This window comes from Portunus trituberculatus, chromosome 38 (genome assembly GCF_017591435.1).
Source record: "Portunus trituberculatus isolate SZX2019 chromosome 38, ASM1759143v1, whole genome shotgun sequence".
NCBI lineage: Eukaryota > Metazoa > Arthropoda > Malacostraca > Decapoda > Portunidae > Portunus > Portunus trituberculatus.
Window position 1 is genome coordinate 24448618 of NC_059292.1, and position 25067 is coordinate 24473684.

Genomic DNA, 25067 nt, shown 5'->3' on the forward strand with positions numbered 1-25067 from the left:
CAGCTCAAGCAGCGGGCGAACCGGCGAGCTGTTGCCTTGTACAGGAGAGCGGGATAGAGGTGTGGTCGGCGCGGTGTCCCGGGAGAGAGCTTCGTGTTGTGGACTTGAGGTGAGGTTCTCCCAGATTCGCCGTCTGCAAATTTTCCGCCGTTGTTTACATACCAAGACCACAAGACTTGCCGCGTCTCCTCAAGTTCTCAACCTGCTTCTACGTGCATTGGTTCTACCACTAACCATGAACGTATCCATGCACGCTTTTTGGCTTGTTTTGCTCATCAAAGTTTCGTAATACACAGTATTACGTTCAGAGCAGCGTATCTTTTGCCGCAGCGTGGCCTCCGTGTTTGTTTACATTGTCGGTCTGTGTTGGCGGGAAGTGACGACGAAACACCGTTTGTGTGTGACAGGCTGCAGCCAAAATATTGTCGATTTTCTGAAAAACGACGGAAAAAATGCTAGTGTGAAACCCACCCTTGCGTTCAGAAGGTCCCAAGGTGACCAGATAGAAACGTACGCACAAGATCATTAGCCATAAGTACGACTGGGAATGTACCGAAGGACTCTTCCAGATGAGGGAGGATGGCATGACTCGGGGGAACTCAAAGAAAATATTCAAAACTAGAGCAAGATTGGATATTAGAAAATATTCTTTTCCAAACCGAGTTGTGAACAACTGGAACGAGTTACCAGAGTGGGTAGTGGAGGTTGGGTCCGTGGCTAAGTTCGAGAAGAGGTTGGATAAATTCTGGAAAAACCATGAACTTCGTTTTCAGTACAAAACCCTAAAAAGCATACCACCACACGCTGCACAGCCACGTACCACGCTTCCCTGTGCCGACGATGAGGCTACTGATCTGGAGACAGGCTTAGTGCCTCTTCCAGAAGATCTACTGTGATACTGTGATATTACTGTGATACTGTGTGTATGTATGGGCATATGATTTTCATGTGTGTATGGTTGCGTTTTGTTGTATGTATGTGTGTGTGTACTTGGTTGGACAGAGGGTTGTCTGTGTATGTGTATGGGTATAGCTGCATAAATATTGTTACGAATGTGTGTGTATGTGCATATGTGTGTTTGCGCGGGCTGGCTTTGTGAGCGCGCGGCGCGAGTGAGGAGTCTGCAAGAGAGCACTTGCAAGGCAAGACTGGGAGACGCACGCTCTGTTATTAAGACGTGCTGCCTGCTGTTGTGGTCTGTTGTGCCCGCCCCTGGGAACGCCTGTGGAGTGCCTGAGTGCCCTGTGTGTGTGTGTGTGTGTGTGTGTGTGTGTGTGAAGGCTGCCCTGTGATGTACTGTGAAGTGAGGACTCAGTAAAGGACGTGAGAAAGTTGGTGTTTCTCTGTCCGGCGGTGCCCGCCATTACCCCCAACTGTGTGCCTCGTGCTGATGTGCTCCTGTGTGCTCTGGACCCTTGACAACGAAGCTGACGCAGCCAGTAAATGCGGACAACCACGGGTGGAGAAGGTAACAATATCTTACATGAGTATATATGCATTAGTTTGTATTAGTATATGTATATTTGTGAGTATGTACTAGAGATGTACCGATGTATCGGTATCGGAAGCGGCGGTATCAGCCTTATTTTTGGATATCGGTATCGGTATCGGCTTATTTTATGCCGATACTTCCGATACCTAAAAGGAATTTACTACTTAGTGATATATTTGATATAAGATATTGATGATACCAAATTAATATAATACGGCGTATTAAGTTTCCATGGTGATTACCGTATGTCATAGAATACTGTTTTCTGTGGTAATAAGCCACAACCTCTAAATTGGACGTGTATGAAACGCGTATAGGCTGAACTCCGGCATCCTGTCACACGGTCAGTCATGAGTCACCACGCATTCTCACTGGCTCTCAGTCAGACGCTGCTCCCCCACCCAAAATTTTGGTATCGGTACATATCTATAGTATGTACTGGTACATATATGTGTGTACAGTATAAGTATGCATATCTATTTTATATGCCACCCGGACCAAAATAAAGTTATATATATATATATATATATATATATATATATATATATATATATATATATATATATATATATATATATATATATATATATATATATGTGTGTGTGTGTGTATATATATATATATATATATATATATATATATATATATATATATATATATATATATATATATATATATATATATATATATATATATATATATATATATATATATATATATATATATATATATATATATCCTCCACTATAGGAATAGATAGTAGGAGGCTTCAGGTCTCTCAAAATCGCCATAGATTCGCCACCGAGTTAAAAAAAAAAATTACTGTACGTATAGTACATAGGTAGATAGGTAAGGTAATTAAAAGTAAAACATTTGTATTTCCATTATAGTTAACAAAATAATGAAAAAAAAATCGTTTCATATGTTTAACTTATTATTTTTCAGAATCATTGGACTCAAGAAATTCTAAATATATGGAATCATTTGGTATTTAAGTCCGGTTAAAAAGAGTGAAGGACCGCAGCCATCACCGCCACACACAACAAGTCATCCCCGAAGTTGACGCCACACCGGTGCAGGCTTCTCTCCATCCCACAACCAAGGTAAAACAAGGGTCTCCCCGTGCTTGAGTTATTCTTCTTAGTCAGGCTGATATCAGCACACCGGGTGTGCTTGTAAGGCTGTATGGGTTGTTTTTCTAATGTACAGTAGTCTTCATGCAACTGTTCCATCATGATTGGGAAATTGGTGTGGGCCGCCTTCCTCTCCTTTCCAGCTGCCTGCCAGGTAGAGTATACTTTTAGGCTTCGTCATCTGTCTTTCAGTCTACTGTGATGAATTGTTGGCACTACTATGTCATCGGGTTCCCTACCCCACTCTTGGAAAATGTCTCTTGTTTGCCCTATCTATAAGAAAGGTTCTCGCAGTGATTCTTTGAATTATCGGCCTATGAGTAAACCCCATTCAGAAAAATTTTACAATAACATGAACAGCTCACTTCGGGATGAAGTATTATTTTTTTTTTCTGGTAGATTTTGACCGGTTTTGAGTGAATATCCACTTCGTTTCCGTCACAAATCTGTAGGTTCCCCCCACCCCCCGCCGTTCTTACGGAAACACAATTTTGTGGTAAAACGAACCAACTCTTGCTTATGTTAAATTTCGACCTGTTTTAAATGAAGCATTTTTTTTTTCTGGTATATTTTTACTGGATTTCAATTAATATGCCCTAACCTAACTTTACTGTAACCTTGTATAACCTAACCTAACCTAACCCAACTTAACTGCAATGGGTAAGATATGCATAGGGAGTCATTATCTTATTGGTGGTCCAGTCCTTCCTTGTCACTGGAGATCTCACAGAGAGAAGTGGCTTGGTAAATTTTTACAATAACATGAACAGCTCACTTTGGTGAATAGCAAGGAAATCATGCATGCTACACCAACAAATGGTGATATCTTCCTAAGACCGATTCATATATTTTTAATTGAACTGCTTTTCTCGCCACACGTTGAAATATGACACTATGATTGGCTTAATTAATTATATTGTTTTTATTGGCTACTGGTTTCATGTTGAAACAAAAGAACCAATCACTGTCAAAATATATCACGCTTGCGCAGATAATGTAACATACACAAACACAAACGTACACACCAAAATGGCATTCCTCAGTGCCCGCCTGTCCATGGCACGTGGTAGTGCATCGCCTCCTGCCATTGACACAGCAGTGAGTTTAATCTTGAAAACAGTGAATAAATAACAATTTGCAACAGGTATGTACCGTATGGGTTCAAATTGATCAGAAGAACAAGGTCTTTAAGATGAGAAGGGTAATGAAAGCCAACTTGCTGTTCATGCTTAAGTAAAATAACACCCCATTTCCATTCCCTGCAAGACAATGGAATGCATTATTTGTAAATCTTTGTTTGGATTCATTGATGATCATATGATATTCGATGAGTCTTAATTCGGTTTTAGGCCCAACTGTTCTGTTACTGACCAACTACTACTCACTTATGACTACATAACTTACTGGTATGATCAAGGGGCAAGTGGTTGATCTAATCCTATTTGATTTTGTCATGGCCTTTGACTGAGTACATCATCTGACTCTCATAAAGAAACTTAAAGCTATTGGTATCTCGGACAACCTACTGCAATGGATCACTAGTTTTCTACTTGGCCAATCAATAAAAGTCACAATAAATGGTCATGTTAGCTATTCTAAGCCAGTACTAAGTGGAGTCCCTCAAGGTTCAGTCCTGGGTTTCTTGTTATTCCTCATCTTTATAAATCACACCTGCTCACAGTTACATTGCAATTACTAAATGTTTGCCGACGATTACAAGTTATATTTTCACTCTCCAGCTTCATCATCTGACTCTTTGCAATCTCTAACCGGCATGCAGGCTAATATTGGCTTGCTGTCATCTACTGCTGCTTCTTAGGGGTTGAGGTTTTCCACTGGTAAATGTGTCCATCTTTGTTTTGTTAGACAGGCAGATGACCTCCTAACTCTGATCTACCTTCTAAATGGCAGCCCAATAAACCAGAGCTTCTCACATGTGGATTTTGTCTACTCTATTCATCTCTGATGTTTGAGCAATTTTGGATTTCGCATCTCCAGTATGGAATCTTAGATTTCTGGACCAAAACAGGCTCCTGGGATTTGTTCAATGCAGGTGGACAAAAAAGATTACCAGACTGTCTGATCTTCCATATTTATTATTTATTTATTATTTACCATTCTAAATACAGGCAACCCCCGCTTAATGAAGGGGTTACGTTCATAACAACATTTCGTTAAGCGAACCGATTATAACAAGTTTAAACCCTGACTTGAACTTCATTGAGAGTAAACAAAGTGAGAGTGCATCATAGTACAGTGAAAGGTTTAATGAAACTAAAAATTATGAAGTTAAACATTTAGGCAGTTTAATCTAAGTCATTATAATGTACTCTAATGTATGTATGTACGTAACTTTATAATGTTGATGATCTTAAATTTATGAAGGGAGGGAGAGTGAAACAGGAAAGACACTAACCGGCAACCTGTGGAATGTAAACAAAGGGTGCATCATTGTACTGCATACAAAATTTATGTACCACATTTCCACAATTGGCTTTCCATTTTATCCATTGTAGAGTCACGAGTTCAGGTGGTTCTTTTAGCTTGCAAGGAAGATACTGTCTCATGAGCCTTCTTAATAGAGTCTGCTGACTTGAAAATAGTTGAGACAGTAGATGGAGTCAAGATGGTGGCCAGCAATGCTGTAGTTTTGTCGCCTTTCTTGTGTCTGAATAATATTCAGCTTCACTTCGAGAGAAAGAGACTTCCTGGTCTTCTTAGGAATGCTAGGCCACATTGCAGGGTGTTTTGGTGGCATGTAGAGCAAGGGAAGACGAGCTGCTGGTGACGCTGTTATGTTTTGAACAGGGGAAGTGAGTGGTGCGCATGTTGTCCACGAGAGGCTTGATCTTGATGCTACAGGTGTCCCAGGATTTCTTCTGAGGCAGGCCTTAGTATTGGCAGCTCCTGGTGTATTCAAAAGCCTGTTGGCTTGCATGATATGGCAGGGCTTTCAAACTTGGAAAAAATTACCTGGATAAAACTTTGTTAAAGCGAGTATGGTGTTCTTTAAACGAGCAAATGGTAGTAAAATGAAACCTTTGTTGTAGCAAAATTTTGTTGTGTGAACCTTCTTTAAACGGGGGTTGCCTGTACTAGAAGTGTATTTAAAGTAAAGGAAAAAGCAAGAAATAAGAGAAATAAAAAAATAATAAGAGAAAACAAAACAAAGAATACGTAAACACAACACTCACTGCATCGCTGCCTTCACCACTCACACCACAGTCAGTCACCATCTTCCTCTGAGCTTTTCCACTTTATCAAAAATCCACTTATCAAAAATAATTCAATATGCCGAAGAAGATGAAGGGCCATCTTGGTGAATTATAGGCAGATTAAGGAGATTCCGTCTGGACTCAGTGCTTGCAGACTGCAAATGAGGCACGAGAAGAGGAAGGAGCAGCGGAGCTTCCACCTATCGGCCAGCTGTGGAACACTCTGGCGTGCAGTTTGAAATTGCGTCTGGCGCTCAGTTTGAAAATGCGGTTGTGCCAAATCTCGCAGAAGCAAACTGATCGCGCAAATTAAATTAATTATAATATTTTTTCGGTCACGTAATAACAAACACGTGTAAATTAAACACGCATAAATCGAGAGTTACCTGTGTGTGTGTATATATATATATATATATATATATATATATATATATATATATATATATATATATATATATATATATATACATATATATACATCTAACTCGATTTATGCGTGTTTGATTTACGCGTTTTTGTTAATATGCGACCAGAAAAATATTATAATTAATTAAATTTGTGCGATTGGTTTGCTTATACGCAATTTGGCCCAACTGCATTTTCAAACTGAACACCAGATCCAATTTCAAACTGCGTGCTAGAGAGTGGACAGTGATGGCGAGTGCTTGTGAGGGTGAAGACATTGGCATCCTGCGTTTATTTTTTTACTAGTGTTTACTTTTATAGTATGGGGTTATTTTTGTTAAGTGGATTTTTGATGAAGTGGAAAAGCTCAGAGGAAGATGGTGACTGACTGTGGTGCGAGTGGTGTGTTGTGTTTACGTATTCTTTGTTTTGTTGTTTTCTCTTATTATTTTTTTATTTCTCTTATTATTTCTTGCTTTTCTCTTTACTTTAAATGCACTTCTGGTATTTAGAATGATTAATAATAAAAACATGTTAATTTAACCAAATAAATGGAGTATTTTGTACAAATTTTTTTGGACTACATCCCGCATCCCTCATATTATCTATTGTTTCTTATGAGGATTACAAGTTTGTTTTACGCGAATTTTGATATACGCAATACCTCTTGGTATGCATCTATCACGTAAATTGAGTTACCTGTGTGTGTGTGTGTATATATATATATATATATATATATATATATATATATATATATATATATATATATATATATACAGTAAGGTCTCGGTTTACGTCAGAGTTACGTTCCTGAAACATGACGTAAGTCGATTTTGTACGTAACTCGAGTTTTCAACCAATCATTGTTTATGGTCATTCAGGTAAGTTAAAGGTTATATTGTTATATTATTTGCAACTATGTAGGAATATGAAACACAAGCTTGTTTTTGTTGTTGATTAGGGCCACGAACGCAAAGAACTGTAGGTTGCCGAGAGGGGTGGACGCCTGAGGCCGCCAGGAGGGTGGGCAGGTCGAAAGTTGTGACGCCCACAGGGCGGACAGCTGGGAGCGTAGTGCAGTGCGGTGGGAGTAAAAGTGTGGGCAGCGGGGCAGGAAATGCAATAGGAAAGGGCAATAGGGATCAGCAGACAGGCGCAGACAGTGCAAGTCAGCTGCGAGTGTCGTGTGGCCCAGGCGAAGGCTCCGGAGTTGTTATTGTTGTGATGGGTGTGCGAGCCCTCAAGGTCGTCAACCTCCCCGTTGTCATGGTAATGGACTTCCCATTTTCTTCTTCCCTCCCTTACACACAGCTGCTGCCTCCCTTCTCATGTCTTTTAGTTATGTCCTCTTTTTCTTGTAGCGTAATGGTTTTCCTTTTCTTAGCATCACTGCTGTCACTAAGAAGTTTTCTCTTTGGTGCCATTGAGCAAGATACTAAAAACTTGAGTCAGTAAATGCAGAAGTAGGATAACACTCTTGCCAGGGGCGATGGTGTGGTGGAACTGAAGCAGGGTGTTATTGTATTCAAGCGTGAGGCAGGTGGTGTGGCGGGCAACCACCAACAATAACAATAAATCCCGCACTTTACGATTTATAAATTTTCAATTTTTTTTAATCTTAAATTGCCTTATAGTGGACTGACGTAACTACGAGTTTGACGTAACTCGAGACCAATGTAACCTGGGACTTTACTGTATATATATATATATATATATATATATATATATATATATATATATACACAGTAAAGTCCTGGGTTACATCGGTCTCGATTACGTCAAACTCGTAGTTACGTCAGTCCACTATATATATATATATATATATATATATATATATATATATATATATATATATATATATATATATATATATATATATATATATATATATATATATATATATATATATATATATATATATATATATATATATATATATATATATATATATATATATATATATATATATATATATATATATATATATATATATATATATATATATATATATATATATATATATATATATATATATATATATATATATATATATATATATATATATATATATATATATATATATATATATATATATATATATATATATATATATATATATATATATATATATATATATATATATATATATATATATATATATATATATATATATATATATATATATATATATATATATATATATATATATATATATATATATATATATATATATATATATATATATATATATATATCCACACGCAGTGTAAACAAAGGCTCCCTAGCGTTCCCCCTTACCCCTCCTTCAGTTGTGACTTGTGCTGCCAGTCATCTGAATAACATTCTCCTGCATTCTATCTGTAGTTTTTTCATTAACACCATTAACACCAAAGACTTATTAGTAGAGAAAGTATCTACAGTACTCAAACGGCAGCAAATTTGGTTGTACACAAAGCTCTGTCATCTCCCTTCTGGCAGCCACCACTATACCGTGTTGATGTCGTATTACTGGTAATACCAGTATTACCGTAATAGCGGTATACCATATGGTGGTGCACATCACTAGTCCTACTGCAGTCTTGAGATAAACAACAATCTTGTGCATTCTGTTGGTAGTTTTTCATTTAGAAAATTTTGATGACACCAAAGGGGCTTATTGGTGATGAAAATAAGGAATCTGGTTAGAGTGCAAGTGTTAGTGAGCCGCAGCACTCCATTAGTGGATTCACAGGAATCACACTGGAGAAAAGTTACAAAAAGATGTTTCCATGGATGGTGACTCATCCTCCAGTGACCTCCCTCCTCCTCCCCACTCTTCTCCCCTCCTCTTCTAAGTTATCCATCACCAGCCTTCATTTACAGTACGTTGTACAAAACAAAATTGTAAAAAAAGTACATTGAAATTTTTATAAACTTGAGGTTTTGCTAAGATTGGAATGACTTACCTGATATATAGGTATCAATAGTCAAACTTTTTAATACTCGAACAGCCATTTGAAACTAATTAAGTTCGAGTATTGAGTCTCCACTGTATATATATATATATATATATATATATATATATATATATATATATATATATATATATATATATATATACATGTATATATGTCTATACAGTGGAGACTCAGTACTTGAACTTAATTAGTTCCAAATGGCCGTTCATGTATTAAAAAGTTCGACTATTGATACCTATAAATCTGGTATTCATCCCAGCCATTGCCAAACCCAAGTTTAGAAAAAAGCATTTTGCAGTTGGCTCTAGCATTGGCACACAGAAGCAGGGTTAGCCTGTCTTTCATGGGTTTATGTCCTGGCAAACTTCTTTTCCTTTGCTATAGATCATGTTTGGTATTTTTTTTCAAAACAGACTAGTTTCATCACAATTAACCCCTTAAACTCGGGGATGTTAGGATTTTTAGCTCGTGCTAACTCGGGAGGCTTGGCGAGAAACACAAAATAGCCTGTATTCACATACTTATTACAGTTGGAAATTCAATAAACAAGTGAGAACAAATGGTGTTCTGCCCACAAGCAACTCTTCCTCTTTGCAATGCAAAAAAACTAAATCTTTAGATGCTATGGTTACCAAAATATCTTAGGTTGAATGAGGTGGTATCATCAGTGTACGTGGCCTTGCATCCGATCTGATCCAGCGGCCTCGGCCAGAGCGATAGAAAACGGGCCCCTTTTATCCTCTCTCTCTCTCTCTCTCTCTCTCTCTCTCTCTCTCTCTCTCTCTGAATCAAAATGTTCGCCTAAGTGATCTAATTTGTATATTTTTTGCTGAAACATATTCAAAATACATACAATAGTTGCTGGTGGTGGTGGTGGGGATGGTGGAATGTCCTTCTTGGTGGTTGAACCTCCTATATCCGTATCAGAGCCCAGAACTTAACTATCTTTGCTCTCTATTATTGTAGAAATTGTTAATTCCAAAGTCCTTCTGATACAACTCACATTCAAAAGTTGTCTCCCAGCAAAATGGCAAGAGACCTAAGGTGTAGAAGTAAGGCGCACGGGAGAGGTGGTAGAATCAGACACTGTGAAATCACTATCGCTCCCACCATCCATCGTGGGAGTTGGTGACACAGTGACGTATAGCAGATATTTTACTTCTGGTTTTGGAGCTTGCCGTGCCTCACAACAGAATGAATTCCAGTTCTTTTCTTGAAATTCACAAACCACCCTATACTTGCTTTAAAATCATCATTGGAGTCAAATGTAGTATGTGAAATTAGATCACGATCCAGCAGCCTAGCCTTCACACAAATTATGCCCTCTGACAAAGAATCACCAGCCATCTGTCTTTGCTTTATCCAATCAACAATTTTTCCATTTCTTTCACTGCCACAGGTTGCTTAAATTGCCTTTTCACACCAATCGCCACAACTCTTTTAATAAGTTTTCATCTTCAGTATTGTGGTTACTGTAGATTTAGCCATACAGTACTCAGCTGCAAGATCAGTTATTTTTCCTACTTTCAATAATCTCCTTTTTTCTTTCAGTGGTTGTCACTATATTTTTTTTTGTAGGCTTATTCTCACACTAACAAGCTTCTTAGGTGCCATTGTAAGCTTCTAAATGCAAAAGAAAAGAAAAACTGCAGAAAGAAAGCACAGGACAATGTTATTCTTACTACAGCGAAGGATAAACTGTCTGCTGTGGCCCGGTGGGGCGCGTGGGGAGGCGGGAAGGGAGAGACCCTTTGTTTACAACTACATGAATGGATGTTCGACTAATAGGTATTTTCTTAGTATTAAGTCAAACTTTTGCGTTTGACTATTTAGGCGTTTGAGTATTGAATCTCCAGTGACAGTGAATTATTAATGAAATACCGCGTTTGGTCCCTCACCCGGCAAATTCAAACCCAGAAAATTTGCTAAAACAGATGTGGTTGTACGTTATGCGGACTTTTTGGTCAAACTTTATATAGTACGTTAAACAGGAAATTTGTTAAACGAACGTTCGTTAAGCGGAGTATTACTGTACAGGCAACCCCTGGTTAACGAAGGTTCACACAACGAAATTTCGCTACAACGAATGTTTTATTTTATTACCATCTGTTCGTTTAACGAACACCAAACTCGCTTTAACGAAGTTTTATCCTGGTAATTTTTTCCAAGTTTGAAAGCACCGTTGTATCACGCAAGCCAACAGGCTTTTGAATACACCAGCACCTGTCGTGGACAACACGCGCATCACTCTCCCCCTGTTCAAAACAATAGCAGTGTCAGCACCAGCTCATCTTCCCTTGCTCAACTTACCACCAAAACTCCCTGCAATGTCACCTAGCATTGCTAGGAAGACCAGGAAGTCTCTTACTCTTGAAGTGAAGCTGGATATTATTCACAGACATGAGAGAGGTGAGAAAACTAATAGCATTGCTCGCCACCATCTTGATTCCATCTACTGTCTCTACTATTTTCAAGTCAGCAGACTCTATTAAGAAGGGTGGTGAGACCGTATGTTCCTTGCAAGCTAATAGAACCATCTGAACTCGTAACTCTACAAAGGATAAAATGGAAAGCCTTGTGGAAATGTGGTACATAAGTTTTGTATGTGATACAGTGATGCGCCCTTTGTTTACATTCCACAGGTTGCCGGTTAGTGTCTTTCCCGTTTCACTCTCCCTCCCTTCATAGATTTAACCTATTTAAGCCGAAAAAAAAAATGAAAGTAAGAATTTGATGTTGCAGCTTTGGTATATGCATAATGTGAACCTAAACTGCAAACATGTGATGAAAATTGCTCCATATGTACAATGGTTCTCATGTTATTGACGAAAATGTGTTGTTGCGCAAACGCAACGAGCGGTGTTTCGACCACAATACATGTTGCGTAAACGCAACTATCGGCACACAAGGAAAAACATCAGAAAAAAAAAACATACATACATACACACATATTTTCATAATGGGAAACAAATTTGCTCTTCTTCATATGAAAATCTAAAGGAGCCAGCTAGGATACAATTTTTAGCATGGAAGAAAATTTTTAAAAATGATATATAAAATTCACTTTTGATACATAATTAGAATTTCCTGACTAAAAAGGAAACCTTGAATTTCTTTATTATAAAACTAAAGGAAACCAGAGAATATAGCCCTTAGAGATAATAAAAAAGAAAAATCATGATAAAGAAATAGTACAACCTATCTTAGATATATTTTCACAGGATTCTCCTGGCCTACATGGTATGGTACTGCACTGAACACTTTTGATGCAGGTATACTTTACATTTCTGGCATATGAATACAGTCTGACTGTTGCACAACCTGCAACGACAGCGTTTTGGAGGATCCAATTTCACGATGTAATGCCTAACATTATCATAGCGCATTTGTGCCGATACACCTGCAACACTGAGAACTGATCGTGATCTTCCTGGGTTATTTGGCTTTTTGCCGTGATTCTGTAACCATTCAGTAGCAGCAGCACGTATGAATGACAACATATCCTCTTTGTAACCTCCTTCTCTTGCAAAAATCCAGGCATTGTTTACACATACTGTAAACAAGTATGTTACAATTGGAAAGTACCACTTTTTCCCACGAATTGAAGGCCTGTACTGAGCAATATTTTGATCTACCCTATTAACACCACCCATTTTCCAATTATACTGATGGATGGCATTTGGCATCAAAATATTCATACGTTTCTTCTGAGAAGCAACATAGCGTCCATCCTTCACTAGTGGTGATACTCCATACTCAGATGATGCAATTGTTACAATGCCATTATCTTGCCAGCGTGCTGCAATTATCCCAGATTCAGCATCACAAAAATGTTCTTCAGTTCCCTTAGGTAATTTCATAAACTTTGCAGGATTTGTAAATGGGCATTTTTCGATTCGGTTTTTTCTTAGTGTGCCAGTAGCATCATGACCCATGCTCTTGATTTTTTCTACAAGTTTGAGGGATGTGAAGAAGTTATCAAAGTAAAGGGATAACTTTTAGCCTTATCTTTAGCACCATCTTTGCCTTGGTAAACAGATATATAAAAAACATAATCATTTGGATCAGCTCCAACCCATGCTTTATAACCCCATCGTACAGGTTTTCCCCTGATGAACTGTTTTGTGGGATACCGACCAAAATAAGGTATCATTGATTCATCAATGGATATATTTATTGGCCCAAATACTTCCCTGTACTTGAGAAAGTTGCCATTCAGGATTTCCATGAGGGGAGAAACTTTGCCATACTTGTCATTTTTGGGAAGCTTTGTGTTGTCGGCAGCATGAAAATATTTCATGATCTCATCAAAGCGATCGCGGCGCATGGAGTCAGCAATAAGCTCATTGTACACGTCTGGTTGTCTCTGCCAATACAGTCTGCGACATGGAACGCAACAGTAGCCTGACACTAACAAAATTCCTATGAAGGTTTTCATTTCATCACTTGTCAGCGCAAATGAATGTTTACCATTCTGTACTGCATAGTTTACAGTTTGTTTCACAAGGTGATCAATAGCTAATACATCCAAGAAAAGCTCAAGGGTCTCACTAGGCTTATGTGGAATATCAGCAATTGATGGTTTATATGGGAAACATGGAACATTTGTCTTTTCTGGGAGATCCTGTGCTTTCCATTTTCTGAGTTTTATGATTTTCTTTTCCTGGAATGCTTGTCTTTCAGCATTTTCATCTACATCATCTTGCAACACTGTGGAATCTAACACTGCAAAAGCAGTTAGCTGTGTTCCAGGAAGATTAGAGATATCCACGCTTTCTTCTTCGCCAGAATCTTCATCCGTCACAGCACCATCATTTGCAGGCATGATGTAAACGTCATGTGTTTCAGTTTGTTTTACCATTCCACTGGATTCATCTTCATCTCTAATTTCACTCTCGTCAGACATAGTAGGTCTCTCTAGCTCGTCTAAGATCTCATTCAAATTCATTTTTCTGAAAAAAAAAAATAATAATGGAATTTATATATCGTAAAATGTTTAGACGATATGTATGCTTTCAACAAACAAGTTAGGCTACACAGATGTATTCATTCACTGCAATTATATGCGCAAAAAAAAAAAAAAGAAAATGCGTTACAAAATAACTACTTCAATGAAGAGGCCGGTGTTGATGGTTGCGTTAGCGCAACTTTTTCTTTATAAAGTTTTTAGACAACTGTTATCAGCATACTATCAAATGAAATATGGTTGAAAAGGGTTCTGTCATGAAAAGAAACATAGAAGATTCTTATGAAATAGATATGAACAAATCTCCGATGATAGTTTTCCTCACTCACCTCCTTTTTGATGAAGACATTGTATTTCAGAAAATGGAGCTTCTTTGACTTGCTTTTCCCCTCAAATGATGAGACGTGTGACATCATATGAACCTTCCACTGGGAGTTCTGGGTGTCTACTGGCATCGGAAGCAGCTACAGTATACAACATGCCGTTCTATTGGTGTAGCTCAACATCATGTTGTAGCTTGTTTCACGTTGCGTTGACGCAACGAGTGGCGTAAATGGGTTAAGATCAACATTATAAAGTTACGTACATACATACATTAGTGTACTTTATAATAAACTGCTTAAATGTTTAACTTCGTAATTTTTACTTCCATTAAACCTTTCGCTGTTCTATGATGCACTCCCGCTTTGTTTACTCTCAATGGAAGTTCAAGTCAGGGGTTAAACTTGTTATAATCGGTTCGCTTAACGAAGGGTTTTTTAGGAATGTAACCCCTTCATTAAGCGGGGGTTACCTGTGTGTGTATATATATATATATATATATATATATATATATATATATATATATATATATATATATATATATATATATATATCCCTAACACGGGTTTCCCTAAAGCAGTTTTCCCTAATGTGGCATAATATAAAAAAGCCATTTTAGCCCTTAACGTGTTTCTGCTTTCCTAATGTGCAGCATTGATGCGCACGCCACACCCACGCACACTCCCACCACCACCCACGTTCGTTATTCCTCACCCTGCCCTCGCTGCGTTGAGTTCTTCCCTTGCTTCAGAGAAGATAATATGCCGTACTTCAAGTTTTCTGTGAACGACCCTTGTCGCAAGAGGGTGGCCATGACCTTACAAGAGAAGGGGAAAGTGCTGGACTTATTAGCACAAGACAAGAAGATCGTTGAGGTTGCAAGGCAATTCAAGGTCAACGAGTCAACGATCAAGACCATTCGCCTTAATCAGCCTTAATTAACCTTACTATCCAGTAGTATCATGTTGGTATAAATCCTTAACTAGTAGTATGTCTAGCTATTCTCTCTGAGTACCGCAAGGTAAGTTTTTTGGTGGAGGAACTTCAAATATTGGAGGCTCTGGTACCAGTTGGAATTTTCTCCATAGGAAACCATTATTATGTGATGCTTCCCTAACGCGATTTTCTCTAACGCACTACATATTATCCACGCTAAGGAAGTCAGTTGTGTGTATATATATATATATATATATATATATATATATATATATATATATATATATATATATATATATATTATTATTATTATTTATTTATTTTTTTTTTTTTTTTTATTAAACAATGCTTGTTTGAAAAGATGCATGTTTGTGTATCTTAAAGGAGAGGATCTCTCCTCACTAACAAAATTATAAAATTTTCATGTTTGCTGCTGCACTTATAGTAATATTTGTGTTTTTTGTAAATTTTTCAGCTTGATGGACAGAGTAATATTAGTCCACAGCAACTCTTACTGATAACAGATCCTGCTGTATTATATTCCCTCCCCTCTCCAGGAGTACTTAGGGTACTTGGGTACATGGTGGAAAAGGAGGATTTTAGGCAAGGGATTGCCAAAATAAGCCAAATTTTTTAAATCTTTCAAATCTAATGAGAAAACCATTTTCTGACAAAAAGGTATATAGTCAACTAACAGGGATTATCAACCTTGTTCCCCACACACCAAAAACTATTAACCCTAAACTAGCCTTGGGGTGCATCACCCTCATCCCTATTGAACTAGTTGCTTTGGCAACATGATGCTGTCACAGTACCCATATACCAACAGTTAACACGTTCATTACACTCCAGATTGATTGGGAAAACAAGCAAATTCAAGGTGGCATCAGACTGGTCACTACTTAAGCAGAGTGCTTGCTTGACTTTATTGAGGAATACCACCTCATCAAAAATATACAGAAACTGACAAGGATTAGTAACATTCTGCACCTAGTTTTTATTTAAAAAATTTGGATGAATAGCACAGTTGCATCATTCAAGACAATTTTCTCAGATGACAAACTGCTTAGTATTACCATATATAGTGTAGACTCAATACTCGAACTTAATTTGTTCCAAATGGCTGTTCGAGTATTAAAAAGTTTGACTATTGATACCTATAAATCCGGTAATTCAGTCTAATCTTACCAAACCAAGTTTATAAAAATTTCAATGTATTTTTTTTTTTTTATATAATTTTTATTTGTACATACCGTAAGTGAAGGCTGGTGAAGGCAGAAGAGGAGGATAGAAGGGTGGGGAGGAGGAGGGAGGTCGCTGGAGGATAAGTCAACATCCATGAGAAGTCTTTGTAAAGTTTCTCCTGGTGTGATTCCTGTGAATCCACTAATGGCGTGCTATGGGCTCACTAACACTTGCACTCTCACAAGATTCCTTATTTTCGCCACTAATAAGCCTCTCTGGTGCCATTGTAAGTTTCTAAATGAAAAATTACTGAACAAAACGCAGAGAAAAGTTGTTTTTCTCAAGATTGCGGCAGAACTAGGGCTGCGCACCGGCATCGGTATACCGGTAATATGGTATTACCAGTATTACCAGTCATATGGTATCAGAACTGTACAGTGCCAGCTGTGAGAAGAGAAATGACAGAGCTTTGTATATGACCAAGTGTGCAGCCATTTGATTACCACCTTTGATGTTATGTAAGTTTATAAAAGAAAAACTACAAATAGAATGCAGAAGAATGTTATTCTGATGACCGTGGCAGCACAAGTCACAACTGGCGGAGGGGAAAGGGGGACACCAGGGAGCCTTTATTTGCATCACCCGACGTTCAACTATCAGGGTTTTTTTTATTTTTTGAGTATTAAGTCAAACTTTTGCTTTCGAGTATTGAAAAGTTTGAGTATTTAGACATTCAATTATTGAGTTTCTACTGTACTCTGCGGGCAAAGGACCAAGAGATATGATAACTAAACTCTTGGTCAAATGCTAGTGTGAGTAAAGAGTACATCCCTCTTACATAATATCTATGAAAAATTATTCCAAGAGAATCCCTCATAATAGAGGAATTCTTTTGAAAAAGAGCAAATTCTCAGCAGGAAATCTATCAGTGTCCTTGAGGGGCTAACTGCTTAGTACAGTCAGGGATCAGGTAGAAAAGAACACCTTCTGATACAAAGAGAAAAGCAACAATTGCCGCCTTCACTTACTATTTTGTGTACACACTTTCTTATCAGTGTTCCAGCAAATAAGTTGTGCATTATTTTCACCATAGTGTTGCCATGAGGGAAAAAACCAGAAGTATTTTTTTCCTTCTATCATACATTGGTGTTATGACAGCAAATGTGCTTGAATAGGAGAGTACCCAAACTTGCAAGTTTTCAGCATTTGCAAGCTAGTTTAATTCAGTAGTGGGTCAACATTGTCTCGTGGTACAGAGCAGTCATCTCAAAACACTATATTACTATGTATCTCTTGATTTATCATGCTTTTACTCCTTCCGGTATTTTCAGTTGTTATTTTGCTAAGATATTTCTCTATAGTTACTTGAGTTTATACAACCAACACCATTATACACTCGACCCTCGAAACAATGGACCTCCCATCAATGGATTTTGGAAACTACGGACAAATTCAGGAGTCCGGTTTAATCTACGGACAAATATTAAAATGCGCGCGATTGCCCATTTCCGGTAAATTATTGTCTGGTAGGTAGCAGGTCGGTCGCGTCATCAGCTGTTGGCCGCCATGTTTTATCTTCAGTCTGCGTTTTCAACCAACAGCGAACATTGTCCAGTGCTTACCACAGCTTTTTATGCATTTGTACCCTTCCCACGAGTGCTTAACCTATCCAAAATGCCTTCTTAACTTAGTAAACCAGTGAAGCGTAATCGAAAGGCTCTTCCAGTGGCTGCTAAGCTTGAACTAATACTTTGTAATACTGCTTGAATGATTTCTTAATGATTGCACAGTATTTTACGTACATTTTATACAGTTTTTTACGTACTTTTGCAAAGAACAGACTTGCAATCTACGGACAGGGTCGTGGACGCATTTGTCCGTTGTTTCGAGGGTCGAGTGTATATACAGAGCAAAATATAATTGCCTGCTGTACCAAGTTCTTTAATTTTTAGAAACTTTAATATAGCACTAAACCTTAACACACATTTCATCTCACCTCTGCAAAGGTTAATCGTTCACAAGGAAAGTACACAGCTATATTTGATCAGTTTTCTTTTTGAGAAAAATAAAATTTGCAGCCAAAACTGAAATATCTTGAGAGTGCTGCAGTGCTTTTATAATTGTGTTCCTAAGTTGTGTCTTTCCATATCCTGGATATGGTATGCCTTTAGACTAAAAATAACTAGTCAGGATGGCCATTTTCCATTAGCTATGTCTCTGTTAGGTCCGTGTGATACCAAACACATCTATGTAGAATGAATTGGTTGGCAATTGACAGTCTCATTATTAGACTTTGATTTCTAAGTTATGAAAATAAACTCATTTATGGGGCTTCACATGTTCAAGGTTTCTTGTTGTCTACTACCTAGCCTTGAAGGAAAGAAAATATCATACAAACTTTGAGTTATCAATTGAGTAACTAAATAATTTTTGTCCCAGGGATTGAGATGGTATAAAAAACACAGTGCATGGTTATGACCTTAATTATACTAAAAGGCATTTATGCCATAGATAAGTGTTTTGATAATACTTATGTTATTTTAATTCAGGGATCCTCTTTTAGTGTGCACCTTGGTTAATGCGTTTCTGGCTTTATGCGTACCCTCACTTTGTTTCCATCACTCATACAATGCGCAAAATTTTCAATCTTATGTGCACTTGGCAAAAGAAACTTTCATTTGAGAAAATATATATGCTAAAAAATACTTATTTCCACCAAAAACCAATGAAGTAAATAAAAATAGATTAAGAAATTATATTTTAACAACAAAAATAATAATTAAATGTCAAATATATAAATTAAACATTACATACAAAGAACCAATGAAACAGTTTGACATCATGTTTATGTTTTGGTCCAGCCACGTTTTTCCAGCTTGCTAGTGTTACGGTTTCATATTTCACATTTGCCAAGGTTGAGGCAGGTAAGAAGCTCTGTGAAATAGGCAGATTTTACAATGATAATGAGTTCACAGTGCATAACATTGTGAAATGTAAAGATGCCACAAAGAATGCAGTGTAGTAGGCCATCACCTTGTGTTAAAGATAATATTGTGACCCCCAACTTCCCCTGCAAGCTCACTGTCCAGCCACTATATGTAAGAGCTTTGTTGTGTGTGGAATAATAATGTTTTATTTCAGGAGTGATCAGTTTGGGCGCAGTTATAACGGGTCTCAGGGGTCAGCCTTGGTGAGTCCCGGTCCCAATCTTATTTATAATATTGGGTTCTATTATTCAGTTAGTGTATATTTTATATATGTGCAAATTTTCTTGATCCCTTTCCTGTACATTGCTATGCGATACAGGGGTCCTCCCTTAATGCATAGGAAAGGGATTGAGAAAATGTGTGCATATATAAAAAATGCATTAACTGAATAATAGAACCCTATGTTATAAATAAGATTGGGACTGGGACCCACCATGACTGACCCCGAGGAGTCCCCCATAAGGGCCCCACATCTATCATACCTGCACTGCATTCTTTATGGCATCTTTACATTTCATTATGTTACACACTGTGGACTCATTAATAGAGTAAAATCTGCCTACTTCACGGACCTTCTCACCTGCTTCAATTTTGAAGCAAAAATATTTTACATTTCTTGATAAGCTCTACCTGTAACACTCATCTCTTCTGTATTTTTGGAAGGAGTCATATTTGCAAACCTAGAAAGATCACAAATATTACGTATCACCAACCTACAAAAGTTAAAAATGTCATAATGCTTAGGAAACGTGAAACAAGAAACCATAAAACTGGCAAGCTGGAACAACGTGGCTGGACCAAAACATAAAACACGGTGTCGAACTGTTTTGTTGTTCTTTGTTAGGTAATGTATAATTTACATATTTTGACATTTAACTATTATTTTTGTTGTTGAAATATAATTTCTAAATTTATTTTGTTTTATTGTTTTTTGGGCAGAAAATTTGATTTTATACCAAATATATTTTGTTCTCAAAATGAAAGTTTCTTTCGCTAAATGCACATAAAGTCGGAAATTTTGCGCATTTTACGAGTGATGGAAAAAAAAGTGAGAGTGCACTTTAAGCCAGAAACGCATTAATTGAGGTGCGCAGTAAAAGAGGATGTCTGTAGTAGTATATTGAAAAATATATGATATCTAGCTGACGACCTTTTCTGTAAAATATTGCGATATCTGGTGAATCCCATGCGAGTTTGGGTATGGACAGGCACCTGTCCTAGAATTTTTTATTTAATAGTGGCTTGACCTAATATTGATATATGTTCCTTGTAGATGTTTCTGACCCGAAGCGAGTATGACAGAGGAGTGAACACCTTCTCTCCAGAAGGACGTCTCTTCCAGGTAAGGATGTGAGAGAGAGAGAGAGAGAGAGAGAGAGAGAGAGAGAGAGAGAGAGAGAGAGAGAGAGAGAGAGAGAGAGAGAGAATTGTTGATAAAAGAATGTGGGAGGGAGAAAATTTTGTTAATACATAAAAAACACGAAGTACCTGTAATTTTATTCATTCCAAATATATTTTTTCTTGATCACATATTTTTACTTTTTTGAATCTCAATACTGAAGTTGATACAGTGCTTGTAAAGAAGTATTACAGCCTAGTGCACATAAAACAGTTAGCATACCTAGTGAGTTTATAATATTAAAAAGGTATAATTTGTTAAAAGCTGTGTGAAGTCCAGTGTAGATTAGTTGGCACCACAGCCTATGGCCATTTGTTGCCATGTGGCACCCAGGTTGAGATGCAAACAGTGCTGATCTCATAGTATCTCTTGTTCCCTTAGTAGGAAGAAAGATATTTTACACTTTCATTTGTACTAATTATGCAACTCAGTTGCACTTTTATTTCCCATCCTCCCTCCTTTCCATTTCTTGTGCCACAGGTGGAGTATGCCATTGAGGCCATCAAGCTGGGTTCCACTGCCATCGGTATTCAGACAGGGGAAGGTGTGGTGCTGGCAGTGGAGAAGCGCATCACCTCGCCACTCATGATACCCTCCACAATTGAGAAGATTGTGCAGATCGACAAACACATTGGTGTGTGTATGTGTGTGTGTGCACGCGCACGCGTGTGCGCATGCATACGTGCATGCGTGTGTGTGTGTGTACTTAGCTAGTTGTATCTACCTAGTTGTATTGTACAGGGTTCGAGCAGGGTGCATAGTCTCCTGTCTCCATGTCTACATTTATCCAATTTTTCCTTAAACTTGTGCACTTTATGTGCTGTAACAACTTCATTATTCAATGTATTCCACTTTTCCACCATTCTGTGTGGAAAACTGTATTTTCCAGTATCCTTCACACACTGCCTTATCGTGATCTTTACGTGACCTCTTGTCCGTCCATCTTCTTCTGTCACTAGCACCAGGTCTTCCTTATGTATCTTTTCAATGCCATTGACCATCTTGTACATTGTTATTAGATCTCCTCGTTCTCTTCCTTCAGTTGTTCTTCATATGTTAAGTCCTTTAGGTCTGGCACCATCTTTGTAGCAATCTTCTGTATCTGTTCTAATCTTCTTATGTGATTTTTAGAGCTCAGACACTACACCACAGCTGCATATTCCAGCTTTGGACGTATTATACTAGTGATGACTTTTTTTTCATCATATCTTTGTCCATGAATTGAAATGCCACTCTTATATTAGTAAACATATTATATGATTATCCAAATATCTTGCTTATGTGTTTTTCAAGGTTCAGATTTTCCTGTATAATCACTCCCAGATCTTTTTCCTCTTTAGTCTTTATTATTTGTTCCTCTCCTATCAGTTCCATACCAGTCTTCTTTTGCTCTTTCCTAGTTTCATTATGTGACAATTCTTGGCATTGAACTCCAATTTCCACTTCTTATTCCACTCATAAATCTTGTTTATATACTCCCATTACAGCAATCAGTCCTCCTGGGTTTTGATAACTTAGCAGCTTTGCATCATCAGCAAATAAATTAATGTAACTGTTTATCCCATTGTGAATGTTGTTTACATAAATCTAGAACATAATGGTGGCTAACACTGATCCTTGTGTCACTCTGCTTGTTACTTTACCCCAAGTTGAGTATGTATCTGATCACAGTTCTCATCCTGTCCTTCAAATAATCCCTTGTCCATTCTAACAAAGTTCCTCGCAGTCCTCCTATGTTCTCTAGTTTCCAAAGTAATCTTTTATGAGGGACTTTATCAAAATCCTTTTCTCTGTCCAGGTATACTGTGTCCACCCACCCATCTCTGTTTTCCACTCCTTCTATTACTCTCGAGAAGAAGCTTAATAAGTTCAACACACATGACTGTCCTGTCCTGAACCCAAATTGTCTGTTTGATATGACTTAATCATCTTCCAGATGTTTAACCCATTTTTCTTTGGTAATTATTTCAAACAACTTTCCCATAATGCTTGTAAGTGACACCGGTCTGTAATTTAATAGCTCAGTTGCCTTTCCTCCTTTAAATATCGGTATTATGTTGCCTCTTTTCCATTCTAACGGAACTTTTCCTTCATTTAATGAACTTGTAATTATTTCCCGAATTGGATCCAGTAGTTGCTCTTTACATTCTTTTATCACCCAGCCTGATACACCATCTGGCCTCATTGCTTTTCTGACATCTAAATTGTCCAATAATCTTCCAATATCCTCTTTGTGCACTGTGATTTGATGTAATCCTTGGCAATGCAATGTCCTATTAGTTTCTGTAAAATCTTCTACAGTGAACACCGTGTTGAAGCTCTCATTCCTTATTTCACAGATTTCCTTCTTTGTTTGGTATGTCTTCCCTCCTTTAATTATTTTTTCTATTGTTTCCTTGTTCTTCATTTTGCCATTTATGAATTTGTAGAAAAGCTTGGGTTCGTCTTTGATTTTTTACACCACATCTTTCTCGAAGTTTCTTTCTTCCTCCTCATCCTTATACTGCCGTCTGTTATTGTCGTTTCTCTGCTTTATGAGTTTCTTCCAAGCTTTATCTTTTTCATTTTTTGCTTCTGTGCATCTAGCATTGTATCAAGCATGTATTTTTTTCATAACTATAAAAAGGTACATATTTCTTTACTCCTTCATTATATTTCTGTAAGAATATTTCATATTTTCTTTGTATTGTCCTTTTGTACATAATGTTTCTCAGTTCACTGTCAACAAAAAGTTCCTTAATTTTTCTAAATCTGCTCTTGCATAATTTAATCTCTTTTTTTGTAGTCATCCCTATATCTTATTCCATCCTCCTCCTGTATTTCCAGCCCTAATATCACTTGATCACTTCTTCCCATTGGACTAAGGTATTGTATGCTGGGAGGGGGCTCTGGTTTCTTTGTGAATATTAGGTCAAGCATCGATGGTTCTTCCTTCCCTGTACCTTGTTGACTCTTCCATCCACTGGTCCATTGTATTTACCATAGTCAACTGTAACACCTCATCACTTCACTGTCCAGCATTATCCATTACTTCCATCTCTCTCCAGTTTATTTTTTTAACAGTTAAAGTCTCCAACTAAAAGTATTCTTCCATCTCTTCTCAACATATTATCTAAGCACTTAATGACTTCTCTTTGCATATCTTTATGTTTCTCAGTTCCTCATGTATTTGTCTTAGGTGGCACATATGTAACTATGATTTTCCTTTTTTTCAATACCTCTATTTTGATTGTTACTCCCATTACTTCCACCTTGCCTTCACCATATTGAACATCCTCCACACATATATTATAATGAACCATTATTTGCACAGCTCCTCCCTCTCTACCCTACCTGTTTCTTCAGCTATTGTATCCCTCCTCCTTAAAGTTGACATGGATCTCTGCTCTTAGTTTAGTTTCAGCAATTCACATTACATCTGGCTTTTTTTCTTTCAAATAATCCCTAAGCTTTAACATGCTCTAAATTTCTTGCCTCCTCCACAACCTCCTCTTTTCTTCTGTAGATACCACTTCTTTAGTCTCATATCCAGAACCCTACAGTAGAAATTATTTTTCTCAATCTCTGTCCTTTTCTTGTTTTTTTTCCTTAGGTTCATTTCTTAGCACTTTCTCTTTTTCTCTTTACTCTAGGTTCATATCTCCTTTTATTCATATGTCTTCATGTTCAGTATCATTGGCCAGCTTCCCTTTCCTTGTCATAATTTTCTCCACCACCATGATCTCATTCTCACTTTCATTGTTCTCTTACCGCCTTCACTAAATCTTCCCAACCTAATCACATCCTCCACCTCCTGATCCAGCTCCTGTGTGCTGTCGTGGACCTGTTTAATAATAGTTTTGGCCAATTCTCTCTCTTCACGCTCTCTTATGAACTTGTTTGGATTTTTTTTTTCCTTCATCCCGAAAATTACAAAATATTTCCTCTTATCTACTGTATCACTCACTAGATCTTCTTTCTCCTTAATTACTTGTATAACAGCATCTTTTGTTGTTTTTTCCTGAATTTGTCTCTACTACCTCTGAAAATTTAACTTTTTCCTCTTCCTCTTATTGTTTCCATGCATTTTAT

The 25067-nt window shown here is 37.4% G+C and overlaps 3 protein-coding genes across 3 annotated transcripts in view; 1 reads left to right on the forward strand and 2 right to left on the reverse strand.

Moving 5' to 3' along the window:
* Nucleotides 1–2451: 2451 nt before the first annotated feature.
* LOC123515122 (proteasome subunit alpha type-5-like) overlaps nucleotides 2452–25067 on the forward strand; it is a 35917-nt gene continuing 13301 nt past the window's right edge. The window contains exons 1-3 of the mRNA XM_045273564.1: nucleotides 2452–2595; nucleotides 20871–20939; nucleotides 21477–21630. Coding sequence (XP_045129499.1) covers nucleotides 20871–20939; nucleotides 21477–21630 — 223 coding nt within the window. The 5' untranslated portion in view covers nucleotides 2452–2595. The remainder of the gene's footprint in view (nucleotides 2596–20870; nucleotides 20940–21476; nucleotides 21631–25067) is intronic.
* LOC123514908 (piggyBac transposable element-derived protein 3-like) lies at nucleotides 12436–13137 on the reverse strand. The gene has a single exon (XM_045273166.1). It carries the CDS (start codon nucleotides 13135–13137, stop codon nucleotides 12436–12438), a length of 702 nt encoding a protein of 233 aa, XP_045129101.1.
* On the reverse strand, nucleotides 13152–14108 carry LOC123514909 (piggyBac transposable element-derived protein 3-like). Its single transcript, XM_045273167.1, has one exon. The coding sequence runs from the start codon at nucleotides 14106–14108 to the stop codon at nucleotides 13152–13154; it is 957 nt and encodes a 318-aa protein (XP_045129102.1).